At 40.7% G+C, this 12,869-nt stretch overlaps 1 protein-coding gene across 4 annotated transcripts in view; it reads right to left on the bottom strand.

The window, feature by feature from the left end:
- Positions 1–1,874: 1,874 nt before the first annotated feature.
- The window catches only part of ebf3b (EBF transcription factor 3b), a 120,830-nt gene continuing 109,835 nt past the window's right edge, over positions 1,875–12,869 (bottom strand). For 2 of the 4 annotated variants that reach the window (XM_057848399.1, XM_057848398.1), the window contains exons 12-16: positions 10,229–10,294; positions 9,864–10,035; positions 9,353–9,538; positions 5,965–6,132; positions 1,875–3,443 (exon numbers count right to left, since the gene is read on the bottom strand). In XM_057848399.1, coding sequence (XP_057704382.1) covers positions 3,412–3,443; positions 5,965–6,132; positions 9,353–9,538; positions 9,864–10,035; positions 10,229–10,294 — 624 coding nt within the window. In that variant the 3' untranslated portion in view covers positions 1,875–3,411. The remainder of the gene's footprint in view (positions 3,444–5,964; positions 6,133–9,352; positions 9,539–9,863; positions 10,036–10,228; positions 10,295–12,869) is intronic. The other 2 variants (XM_057848401.1, XM_057848400.1) reach the window with 1 other exon arrangement.

A 12,869-nucleotide genomic window follows, 5' to 3' on the forward strand; every position in this document is an offset into this window, starting at 1 on the left:
GGCGATAGATCCGACGCTGTTGCCGAAACAGATAATGCAATGTCAGGACACTATTGTTATCAGACACTTTGGATTATCGAGGGAATGATTTGAGGGTAGCAGGCGATCGCAGCTGAAAATTAAATTGCTCTTTTGAGGGCGTCTGTTCTTTTTTGCGCTATCAGCAGCCCCACCCCGCCCTGCCGACTATCTGCGCGGCGGCAGAATCCGTGCACGGCGCTTGACATAATAAGCTGCGATATGCTGATTGGCACTCGGGTCGTCGCCGCTTAATTGTGCATTAAAAGGAGAGGTGGCCGCAGACAATGTTGCCTTGATGGGAAATTGACATTTTGTGACCTGCTTCTCCGTGCGCACTCAGAACGCCAGATAAGATACTCTCTTGTTTTTAGGGAGACCCCCCTTCCCATACACACACCCCTAAACACTCTTCTCCTTCTGTTTGACCCACTTGATGAGTATAGATTTCACAGTGGTCCCCCCTCCTTTCAGCTCACAAACTATAAGGGGTTCAAAACGATACCAGCTCTTATAGACAAAGGATAACCTTGCGCTTTCAATGTATTGATTCTTTATTAACTAGGTGGCTTAATGCAATGAAATGAGGGATTTGAATGAGCCCCATTTGGGGTGCTTTGAATAAAAAAGCTGCTGCTGTTTATGAATGACTACAATGAGGCTTTGAAGCAGCAAGAGGATCTCGCAATGTCAGAGCGCTTTGTCGACAAGAGTGGGTGTAAGAACACCAGCACCCCCTCATTTTTTGAGGAGGTTACACTTTCAAACATAACACAACATCATCTGTGCTTTCCGCTCTGTCCGTCTTCTGGTCGTCCGTTTCAGTGGTTGCTGACACTCAAGAAGTGGTGTCGTTAAGGACAAAAAGTTTTTTTTGTCGTTTTTATTCATTTCTTTTTTTTTTTTTTTTTTTTTTTTTTTTTTTTTAAAGCTCATTGGTTACCATTGACGGTGATAGAAGTCCAATCCATTTGAATCAAACGGGCTTGCAGCTAGCAGCCCTTTTAGTTCAAATGGATTGGATGTCTACCAGTAACTAATTTAACCCCTTCAGACCCGCATTTATTTTGCTGGGCAAAAAAAAATAAAAAATCTGATTTTTACTCTACTCAAACACCAGAACAAAGTTCTTTGGTTGGGGATATTTCATGCTTTTATTGGTTATTGTTCATGTTAATGTGTGCTTAATGAGAAATGAGCACTTTACGTTATCCGTTTTAAAGTCTCGTTTGGTCAGCCATTTTTGAAAAAGCCAAAAATAGCAATGAGGACGTGCCAAACCTCATGATTTTGATTTCGATGTTTGTTGAAGTTTCATCCAATCATCTCCCGGAAGTGGCACAAGCAACTAAATTCAGTGTATTTATTAGTTCAAAGACGCAAACGCGTCATGTCCTTCAGCAGCATGCTTAGGTTTGAAGGGGTTAAATTCATTGATGTGATTCGCTGCAAGCCCTTCCAAGTCAAAGGGATCGGACGTCTATCATCGCCAATGGCACTGAAAGACTTAACTGCAAAATTTTAATAAAACATCGTTTCCATTCCAAATGTTGACATTTTTAATGTTTCTCCCCTGTAAACACGTGTAAGCTATGTGGCAGAGTCATAAGTGGTGAGTAAAAATGACTTCTTTACATTCTACAAAACAGAAAATAATACAACCACAAATGGAGCCTCTGTTTTTTTTTGTTTGTCTGTTTGTTTTTTGTTGTTGCTTTTTTTATATATATATCTCCAAGGTTGTCCCTCATGCACATTAGTCTCTATTGGATCTTAACAACTATCATATGGGTCACAAACAATTTATTTGACAATACAACCAACAAAGTTTTCTCCAAAATGGTCTGTATAGATAATTTAAAATCAATATAAAAATAAACAATGAAGTTTGACTTCCCCTTTAAAAAAAAAAAAAAAGAAATAACAAAAAAACTTGGACAAGAGAGTCTCGACGGAGTAACACAAGTTTTTGAGAATACACATGAAATATATGCACATTGCATTTCATCAAATACAAAAAAAAGAAAAGAAATGAAGGCAACATTTCTTGGCTGAATTATCTGTGCTGCATCACTATATTAAGGGCAATGACGATTAATACATACATAATGAAAAGCAATATACAAAATTTCAGAGATAAATACATTATTTATAGTTGATATGTTACAAAATTTCCCTCAGTGAGCGCAAGTGTGTGTTGGAACAGAAATATGACAATGAACTACTTTACGCCTACATTCTCGATGGATTTGCTTTTTTACTTTTTTTTTTCTTTTCAACATTTTTTTTGGAGTGTTGATTTAAAAGAACATGAAAAAGACAGATGTATAAATATTTAGCACAAGTTTGGCAATATCACAATAGTCTACCATTTTTTTTAACCACATATAAAACACATAAGGGAGTTGGAGCTATAGAAGGGAGAGACTGCTCCTCATCAACAAGAAACAGACTTCACAGTAGCCTAGGAATGCATTAATATACAGTGCTAGCAAAAAAGTTGAAAAACATGGCAAAACACACTTGCTTAAAAGGAAGCTCTAGACATGGAAGTACATCATATTCATCAACAGAGCAGTGTTTTTGTACACATCAGTGTGCTTGTTGACTCAAAGAGGATTTTTTTCCCATTTGAAGATGATTTTTTTTTTTCCTAGCTACAATAAATTACAAAATTTAAGTTAAAATGCAGGAATGAAACATGGTACAACTTCACCCGCCCAGCCCCGCCCGTACTTTCCCCACCCTCCCTTGTAATTTTCTGATCAATTAACTACATTATATATCTCTTATAATTTCCAGTTGAAACTGTCTTGGCCCCTGTGTTTTTTTTTTTCCTCCTCACACATTTAAAAATACAAAAAAAGTCACATTATAAAGACGCACAACTCTTGTGTGTGGATCTATTAAAAGAGAGAACAGGAAGGAAAAAAGAAAAGAAAATCTGAGGCAAACAAGTTCATTGGCAAATGTACTGTACATCAGTGTTTTTACTGTACAATGTTGAGTCCACAGAGTCCCTTCCAGTATTGAATGTGTGGTCGATCGAACGGATCCAAGGCCGAAGCGCAAGCCGACAGGTATACAAAATAAACCCTTCATCATCCTGTGTCCTCGTCAAGGGTGATAGAATGAGTGGGCGGGAAAACAAAACAAAACAAAAGCAAAAAAAAAAGTCCCACAGAAAAAAAATATATTGTTCCTCGTGAGATCCTTTTTCTTCTGCTGGATTGATAGTCATTTGGAAAAGATTCCTTTTTTCTCATTCATCTTTAAAAAGAGAACAAGCAGTTGACTATACATGGCACCAACACTTTTTGCTGTTGTATGCCAAGGGGAGGGGGCATGTCCTGTGAAAGTGGTAGACTGGTGCTTGAGATGATGAAAGTGCATTTACATTGGTGGGACGACGAGGCCGGACATAGCTGAGAAAAAGAGGAAAGATGTGATTAGTTCATCCAGTTTAAAACAGTTCTGGAAATAAATGCAATGAAATAGTGCATCTACATGTGTGTGCGTGTGTGTATGTTTGTACATTATAAAAAAATATCTTTGTGGGTAGTAATTATAATCCATATAAATTTTATAAGTTATACTAAAAGTATTTAGGTAAGCAAGTGAACTGTATTAAATTGGTTAAAATTAACTCTCTTTACCCAATTTTAATCAGTATAAACTTCAACTTGAACTAACAAGATAATATCTACCCAAAAATATTAGGTGTGTGCTCAAGGCTGCGCATGCGCCAACTCGTCTTCTTTAAAACTTGAAAGAGGGACCGTTTCATTTGGCGAGACACTACAACTTGGATGGCATCGTACAGTAACAGGTAAGTTTGAACTTAATGTTTCTTTTAAAATTGACAGTGCGAAAACATAAACAAGCCAGGTATGCTGCATGTTAAATTAAGAAGCCCCAATAGTAAAAATATTTTTATATTTTATTCCTGGCTTTCGACAGTCATTCCTGATAGCTAGCCAAAAGCTAACTGTTTTTCAGAGCGTAGCAACATAAGTTTTTGGTAATAATTTGGCTTAATTTGAACCATTAACCTTTTTTTGTAATTAACTTTCCAGTTACGACGTACAGTATTGTCAAATATTTCACCTTTCACTATAATTGAGTGACGCTGGGCTGCTACTGGGGCGTGTAAATGGCAGCAATGGCGGCAACCACTAGAGGCCACCACAACTCGGATTAGTCAATATGTATTAAGGAACAACTCGGCAAGCTGTACAATAGCCTGATAATGATCCTGATTATTTTTGATTCAGGTGTGTTGGAGGAGGGAGACCGGAGAAGACTGAAAACCGATTGGATAGGTGCCCTCAAGGACTGGAGTTGGTGACCCTTGCTCTAGGATGTCTTTCCTGCTAAAATGTATTTCATTTACATTTATTTCTTAGATTTATTTGCACACTAATTTCATGAAACTATTTTGCACGGTGGTTTAATATGCTACAACATAGCACTCCTGTAGGATTCAAACATCTATGTTAAAGCATTTTTGCCTTATTTGGGTCTCAAACTAAAAGATAATTGATGCACTGGTGTTGGTCACTGTTCAGTTAAAACTGTTCTTGAACTCATGTTGTTTACATATTGCCAATTTTGGACTGATGCTCTCGCGTTCTTCACTCATCAGTTAATACTGTACTTGAACTCACACTATGAAGAAAAAATGTTTATGCAATTTATGTTGGGCAGATTTTTTAAATGTTACATTTAATGAGCAAATTGTCCAAAAAAAACCGTTGACAATCAAATGTTTCTCTTGTGTACAATGACTTCAGGGTAAAACAAACATAATCTACAATGGTAATAATTAAGTTAAATTAATACTTATTTTTAAAAAATTCAGTAAAATATACAATACAATACACTACACCCATGAGTAAATAATACTCAATTTTAATAGGTATTAAATGATTTAATCTGTTCCAAAAGTTTAAGTAAACCTTACCCACATTTTTTGAATATATTATTGTTGATGCATTTAGGTAATATTTACTCAGTAGAGTTGGCTAAACTTTACACTATTAAACTGAGTGTAAATTGTTACCTCAATTTTATTGAGTAAATTCTATAGGTTGTTTTTTACAGTGTATTACGCCGTTCCTGCGAGTGTTTGCCCGCAGCTGTACGCCCTCCTAGTGGGCGAGACTAAGTTTTTCCTCCAGCACGCCGACCTTGCTCACGTGAGATATTTCTACTCGGGCATCGGTGCAATAGCAAATAGTGGCCGACGCTCCAGGGAGGTGAAAACCGACAGGCACGGTCACTTTCTGCAATCAGAAATTCCTTGCGTTGCGTGGACGAACGAGCTTTTTTCCGAGAAAGATTAGCTGCGATCCAAGGTATCTTGGGTTATTGTAGCGAGGCCATCTGCTCGGGGTGTCATTAGCGACTGCCACCTCACCCGGAGAGTTTATATATGCGGCACTTTCACACGTTTTAACAATTAGGCAACTACTGAACTGCCGGGAATGATATATTATTATATTGCTGGGAGTGTATTTGTAGAGTCATGGTTGGAATGCTTTTAAGTTTGCCAGCGCAGATGATGGTGAGGCATTGCTCATTAATTTCTGCACAACATGTATTAATAAGTATGAACGTGTTGTGAGATGAACTTTAATTTCCCACTTCATTAAGCCCAATGTTATTAATCTTGGGGCGCGCACGCGACAGCTTTGCTTGTTTTCAAACCAATCACGTCGGTGGTGACGCGCGCACGCATAACCTAATAAACATAATTACCGAAAACAATTCTGGCGAGCTTCTTTGTCGCCGGAGATCATCTTTACCAAAGGGCAACGAGGTGTCTGCGCGCTTGTTGGATTTACGTGAGTTGAGTCAGATGTGTGTGTGTGCATGTATGCATGTGTGTGTGATGTGTAAATTGGCCTGTCAAAATGCATATAAGTGTAATGATTAATCCCTCACCAAACCGGACAGAGGCCTGAGCAGCAGTATCTGACCAGTAGTCCGTAGGGAAAGGATGAGGGGGTGAGGGGGGCTCACCTTGCAGTCCGTTGCCGTTGGCGCTGGTGCAGGAGGGGGGTGGGGAGGCCTGAGGTCGGACCACAGGGGCGAAGGCGCTCTTTTGTTTAACTGCAGAGACGACAGGGAGGGAGAGGGCAGGAGGGCGGGTGAGAGTGAGAACGTGCTGTGAGTAGTGCTTAGAGAGGAAGAGGGCAGTTGAGGTAAGGCTGGGGTAGTGTTACTTCGGGGTCGGGTCAGGGAAGAGGGGGGTACAAGATCAGTACTTACAGGCTCCCGCGAGCCACAATTTGGCTGGCAGAACACATTTGCATTACGCATGCCTAATATAAATATATTGGCCGAGACTTAACAATACTGACCTTGTGAATTACTTGAATTGTGTCTTTAACGTTAATGTGTCATTACTTGACAAACCCCATTAAAGTGATTAATTTTCTCCAGTAAAGTTTCACGAAACTCGACTTCATAATAGGAACCCTTTAACAAAGCTGCTATTGTGTAGTTTAACTAACTACAACAAATATAACAAACTCACTTCACCTAATTATGTGGCAACCATGGATTCGTGGTTGAAGAATGCAACTTGTGGCCCAAGATTGACTACCAAGACCAGAATAGGAACTAATAACTGCAATCGCTAACAACCGCTCACCAGTAGCTTGAACACGAGTCCAATTTCAGCCATTGCATATCACATTGAAATCAATGTAACGGGTCTAAATCTTAATGATTCATAGAGCAAGTGACAAATTTTGATAATTAAAAAAACAACAAAAACGTAACGCCATAAAGACCTGCCGTTCACGTACGTAGCCATCAAAATTTTCGTTCATGTACTGTACGCCACAATATTAAATTAACATTTGATATACAACTATGGCCTACATGAAACAAACTGAGAGGTCCACATTTGTGGACGGCTGGTCTCAATTATGATTATATTTTTACCGCCGGCAGTATGTGAAACGTACGAAAAGTTATGTATTTGTTTTCCATGCCTGTTTGTCTGTTGTTTGTATGTATTTTTATATTAAAGATAACAAATAAAGGGATAATTAGCAAACTTGCAAGATATATTTGATAGAGGTGATTAGATTTTTGGGGTATGAAGTCAAAGGTCACAGAGGTCAGAAATCTGCCATAACTTCATAACGGATTAGCCGATTACACTCAAATTTGCAGGGTAGGTGATATGACGAAAACAGAAAGAGTGATGACATTTTGGGGCATGGAGGAAGGGAAATCCCTTTTTACCAACTATGGTGATTATTTGAATTTGGCTGCCTAGGCTGCTGCATCATTTTATATACCGTATTTTTTGGACTATAGGTCGCACCTGAGTATAAGTAGCACTAGCCCAAAAATGCGCAATGAAGAGGAAAAAAAAACATATAAGTCGCACCTGAGTATAAGTTGCATTTTTGGGGGAAATTTACTTCATAAAACACATATGTCATCTTGAAAGGCAATTTAAAATAAAAATACAATAGAGAACAACATGCTGAATAAGTATACAGTATGATAATGTTACATGATGCATGAACAACGAAATGCGAACGTGGCCGGTATGTTAACAGAACATAGCTATTAAGATTTTTTCAGATTACTATAGCATAAAGAACATGCTAACAAGTTTGCCAAACCATCGGTGTCACTCCAAAACACCAAAATAACATGTGAAATGAAATGATAATGTGTTAATAATTTCACACATAAGCCGCCCCATAGTATAATTGCACCCCCAGCCAAACTATGAAAAAAAGTGCGACTTTAGAGTCCGAAAATACAGTATGGCAGAAAACACAGACGAGGCTGAAAAAGCAGCTTCTGCTCTTGCACCACTCTTTGAAATAAACTGCTGTATTTTAAGCCAAAAGAACTGTTGTGTTTGATACAACAATATGTCTATATGCTGCAATAACAGTTTCATGACACATTATGCCCCCGGACTATTTTTAATTTGTCCGTTTTACCCTGGAGACCCCTGTTTACAGACACTGCGCAACCGCTTTTTTTTTTTTCAACCCAGCCATAAAAAGAAGGTAAGAAATTATATTAATTATCCGAAATGTCTATAGTTTTTAGCCTACGATCATTAATTGATGTCAAATATTTAGTTTTTTTAAAAAAAACTTAAAAAAATAATTCACTCACGTATTTTAAACTTTTAAACAAATTAGGTCACAATGAAAAAATTATACAGTCCCAGTTGAAGCCAGTTGAAGCCTGGGACCGTGTGCTTTGGTCAGATGAGACCAAGATTGAGCTTTTTGGCAACAAACACTCTAAGTGGGTCTGGCGTGCCACGAAAGATGCGCATGCTGAAAAGCACCTCATACCCACTGTGAAGTATGGGGGTGGGTCAGTGATGGGGGCTGTTTCGCTTCCAAAGGCCCTGGGAACCTTGTTAGGGTGCATGGCATCATGAATGCTTTGAAATACCAGGACATTTTAAATCAAAATCTGTTGCCCTCTGCCCGAAAGCTGAAGATGGGTCGTCACTGGGTCTTTCAGCAAGACAATGACCCTAAATATATGGCCAATTCTACACAGAAATGGTTCACCAGACACAAAATCAAAATGGCTGAAGATCCCTCTTTCTGTCTTTTCCCATCTTGTGAAACATTATAGGAGAAGATACGGTGATGTTTTGTTCGCAAAAGGTGGTTGTACAAAGTATTAACACCAGGGGTGCTAAAAATTGTGACACACATTATTTGATGTAAAATAATTATTTCTTTATGTGGGATTTTTCCCCACTGAATAAATGCACTTGTATTGAAGGTTGCATTTTTCTCTTTTTTTCCATTAAGGTCCCATATTATTTAGAAAAAAATTTATTAGAAGCTAAAAAACACATTATTATAAATCCAATAATTATGGAGGGCACTGTATATATCTATACGAATAGATAAACGTATTAAACATAAAAGCTCTCTGGTTATGGCACTCTATCACACTCAAAGTTGATTAAATGAACCATCATTGTATTTAACTCATTGCCTGCCATTGACAGGACTGGCTGTGAATGTAAATATTTTAGTGCCATTGACCGTACTAGATGCTGCCAACCAACCTAGTCAAATAGATTGAATGTTTAGTGGCGTCAATGGTAGCCAATGAGTTAAATGAGTGCCCCGTAAAGGGTTAACTATACGTGTTCCGAGAAGGACTTGGAGCAAGCCACTGAAGGGATAGTAATACATTAGCAGCAATGTTCTAACTCTGTCGCGAGTGATTCATTGAGGCAAAAACGAATGTGGGAACTGGAATTCAATCAACGGCAGTTTAATGCTACGGCGGCGCTCAATGGTGGCGGGCTACTCACTTCCATATGGGGAGTTGGCAGAGGATCCGTTGAGAAACCCCGGGGAGCTTGGCACTCCAAGGTTCATGCCGGCATTGCCGTAGCCATTCATGCTGTTGCTGACGGTGTTGTAGCTCGACTGTTGTGGGGTGCTGCTGGAGATGTAGCCCCGGGGGGACACGCTGCTGGTGTTCCGGCTGTAGCCCACTGCAGAATCACACAGGAGGGGTTGGGCGGTTTGTCCATTGCTTTAACCAGTGAAATTTACAGATGCAATTAAATATTTTTTTTATATTAGCTCATGCTGCAGATGGCACTTTAATAAGAACAGAGGTTTAAACGTAATTGGGGCCTATAACAGCATATATTGTTGTGGAGTTGGAGCAGTTATTGAAAATTGTGGCTTTCCATCCATTTAGTCTTTTTAATGAGCGTACGAAAAGTCGTTTCTAACCCGGACACCATCGCGTGACCTAACGCTGTTGTTCCCCTGAGCGGACATTTGAAAGCCACTGAGCGGCGCATCACATACCTTGGTCGTTCCCTTGTGACTCAGATACGTTGACTGCTAGCTGGCTGCTGAAGGAGTTAACTCCCATCATGCCGTGGGAGGCTGTGTTGGCGAGAGAGGGGATCTGGTTGTGGTTGCGGGGAACGCTGTACAGGGCCTCGGCGATGTCAGCTGCCCTCTTCAGAATGATCTCCTGAGAAGCGGAGAGGAGAGGCAAAGGTTTTTGAGTTTCCTTTTTTAAAGATGCGCGACCGCTTTGATGCCTGGTTCACGGCTATATGGTTAGCTCACATCTCGCTCCAGATATAGTTGTGTGAAAATCCCCTATGGTGGTGCTCTCAGTAAATATCTCATTTATTTAAGCATATAACTGTGCGGATACAGACCTGATTGTTGTGTGGCATCCCATACAGGGCCTCAACGAGGTCAGCTGCCCTCTTCAGTAACACCTCCTGATGAAGGGGAATAAAAAAAAAAACAAGAGAAAATGTTGAGAGCCCATACAGTAATAGAGCGTATCAGAAACATTACACAGCAAGCCGTGTAGGGTTTTCCTGGGCGCCCAAAGTAAAGAGGAGTGCTGTTTTAAGAGGCGCCGCTCCTTCATTTACACACTACTTTACTCCTCCCATGCATGCAGAGCGGTGAATAATGTTCCCTATCTTAATTAAACTGGCATAGTCCTTTAAAAACAACACCTCACGCCTGATTCTGGGCTTCCAGAGTTCAGCGCCGAGGCCTCTCTCCTCAGAACAATAAAGTGAATTAGCTCTGGGTTAATCTAGTTCTGTTGTAATGACATTAAGGAATTTTTCAATTAACCTCTTTGACTGGCTGCTGCAAAGGACTTCACAAATGACTTCCCATCCAGCAGGAGCTGGGTGCTCGTGCCTTGGGGACACGGATGCTCAGGATGTGGTCTTATCCATGTCTGCAAGCTTGCCCCCGCTTGACAATGCGGATTAGCTGTGTTGCTTTGGCTCTTAACACTGAAAATGAGTTGGCCCCAGATCCCGTTGGTCCCGCTCCGTTCCGGACTGCGGGCTAGGTGGCGGGGTTTGGCCCGCTTGTCGTGTCTTTATCTTGCCTTTGAATTCGCCACTTACAATTAAATCCCTCTCAAGCATGCAGGCTGCTCTCTTTGCTTTTATAATACCGGAGGCAATATGCTCCCAAGAAAACCCTCTTGTCCTTTTCGAGTGCATTCAACGTGTCAGAGGCAAGTTGCGGGAAGGGCTCGCTTGCGCCAGCGTTGTCGAAAAGGCTCGCGTGTTGTCACCTGCTGTAAAGTGGAGATTTGTTGACCGGGCTCTTAGAACCCCGCTTAAAAGCAATGCAAATCTGTCAGCAGAAACATCTCAGATGGTGCTTGTTTTCTTCTCACATTGACTGTGTTTTCTTTTGCGGGCCTCGGTAATTTGTCTGAAGTGTTCCATCACTTGGCAATAGCGGCGCGGGATTAAGACAGCAGCTGCCGTAAATGAATGTAAACACAGCCTCGGTGCCTTCAAACAGCGGCCTCCAACGCTTGGCCTGCATTCGCTAGGCGCGGCGTACGTAGTGTTTACGGGTGCTTTCATCCTGAGGAGCATATCTAGCGCAGCCCTTGATTTATCAAGATGAATCACTGTAGAAGCCACTTCCAGCATACGCCACGCTTTCTTATAGAAACATATCGCTTAATCCACTCCAAGTTACCGGATGGGTGGTTCTTAGAATGGGCATTTACCTCTGAAATTGGTGTGTATGCTCAACGTTGCATGCATCTAGTTTGCATACAAATAAAGAATTACGGTTGTCGTGAGGCAGGTAGGCTAAATGAGAGGACCAGCTGTCTTGATGTGTTCTCATCAGGCAGAACAGATTTCTCTCGCGCTTGCTGAGTGAGATAAAGTGGCTTTCTTTCTCTTTTTGTCTGCGGTTAATAATTACCAATAATCTATTCCATCATATTTCAAGCTCTCCTACATGGCTCTCAATTTTAAGCAACAATTAAAGCAATTAAGAGCGTCTCGTACGCAAGCCATGTTTCATTCCCTGTAAAACGTCCTCCCGCTCCTTGTCCATATGGCACTTTGCAGCAGTGACATAAGGACAGCTTGGAGAAAAAAAAGAGGAGGAGAGGGAAACGATATTGCCTCTCATCCTTAATCTGTCGTTTACCGCGTGGTGTCTTAACTAACCGAGCCGACTGGCGGGGCTATGCTTAAGTGGCAGCCCAGTCATATCCGAGGATGATGAGAAGTGCTGCACCCAATCAAGGACGAAGTTTGTTGTCTTCTGACGAGACGCCTTCATGCGGATCAGCTCACGCTGTGAATACGATTAGCGCGGAATAGTGTTCTGGGGGCATTTCCATGTAAATCTGAATGCTACTCCAGAATAAGTGTAATTGGCTTTCATGTCATGGAGACATATCAGAACACGCCATGCTAAATTGAAACAATTAAAGGCCTCAAATGATTTCTTTTGTTCGCTGACAAACGCGTGACCGATTTCTGCTGTTCTTCGCCTCGCTTTGCATAAAGGTCTCGTGTTCAACAACTGTTTAAATGGAGCTGCTCACATGACAGATCACCCAAGATTTAGAAGCTGCTTTCAGTTCGTCTCGCAGAGGGGAAGTCATAACAAATGACGCATTGTCATAAAACAAGCGGGAAACGGGGTCTAAAATGTGATTCTTAGAGCAGTAGATTAACATGGATGTTGTATTTATATTATCGCAGTTAATAAAAGAGGGCCTAGGTTATGTAGCTTGGAGTGCTAATGCCATTATAAAACTGTAAGGCAATTACTCTGTTAGCTCTAGCCCGAGGTAATGAATGCATTTAGAAGCATAGGGCCATTAGATGAAGGTACTTCAAAGAGCACAGGAAGAGAGATTCATTTAAATACATGGGTAATTGCTTGACATGAGCACATTTGTAATATTTTCTCCTGGCGGATTATGCGAGGAATTGGAAAAGAATGGGCTTATGCTCATTTTGGGGGGAAAGTAAAGAATCCAAAGCAATCAGCTTAATAATA

The sequence above is a fragment of the Corythoichthys intestinalis genome, chromosome 10, assembly GCF_030265065.1.
Source record: "Corythoichthys intestinalis isolate RoL2023-P3 chromosome 10, ASM3026506v1, whole genome shotgun sequence".
Lineage (NCBI taxonomy): Eukaryota > Metazoa > Chordata > Actinopteri > Syngnathiformes > Syngnathidae > Corythoichthys > Corythoichthys intestinalis.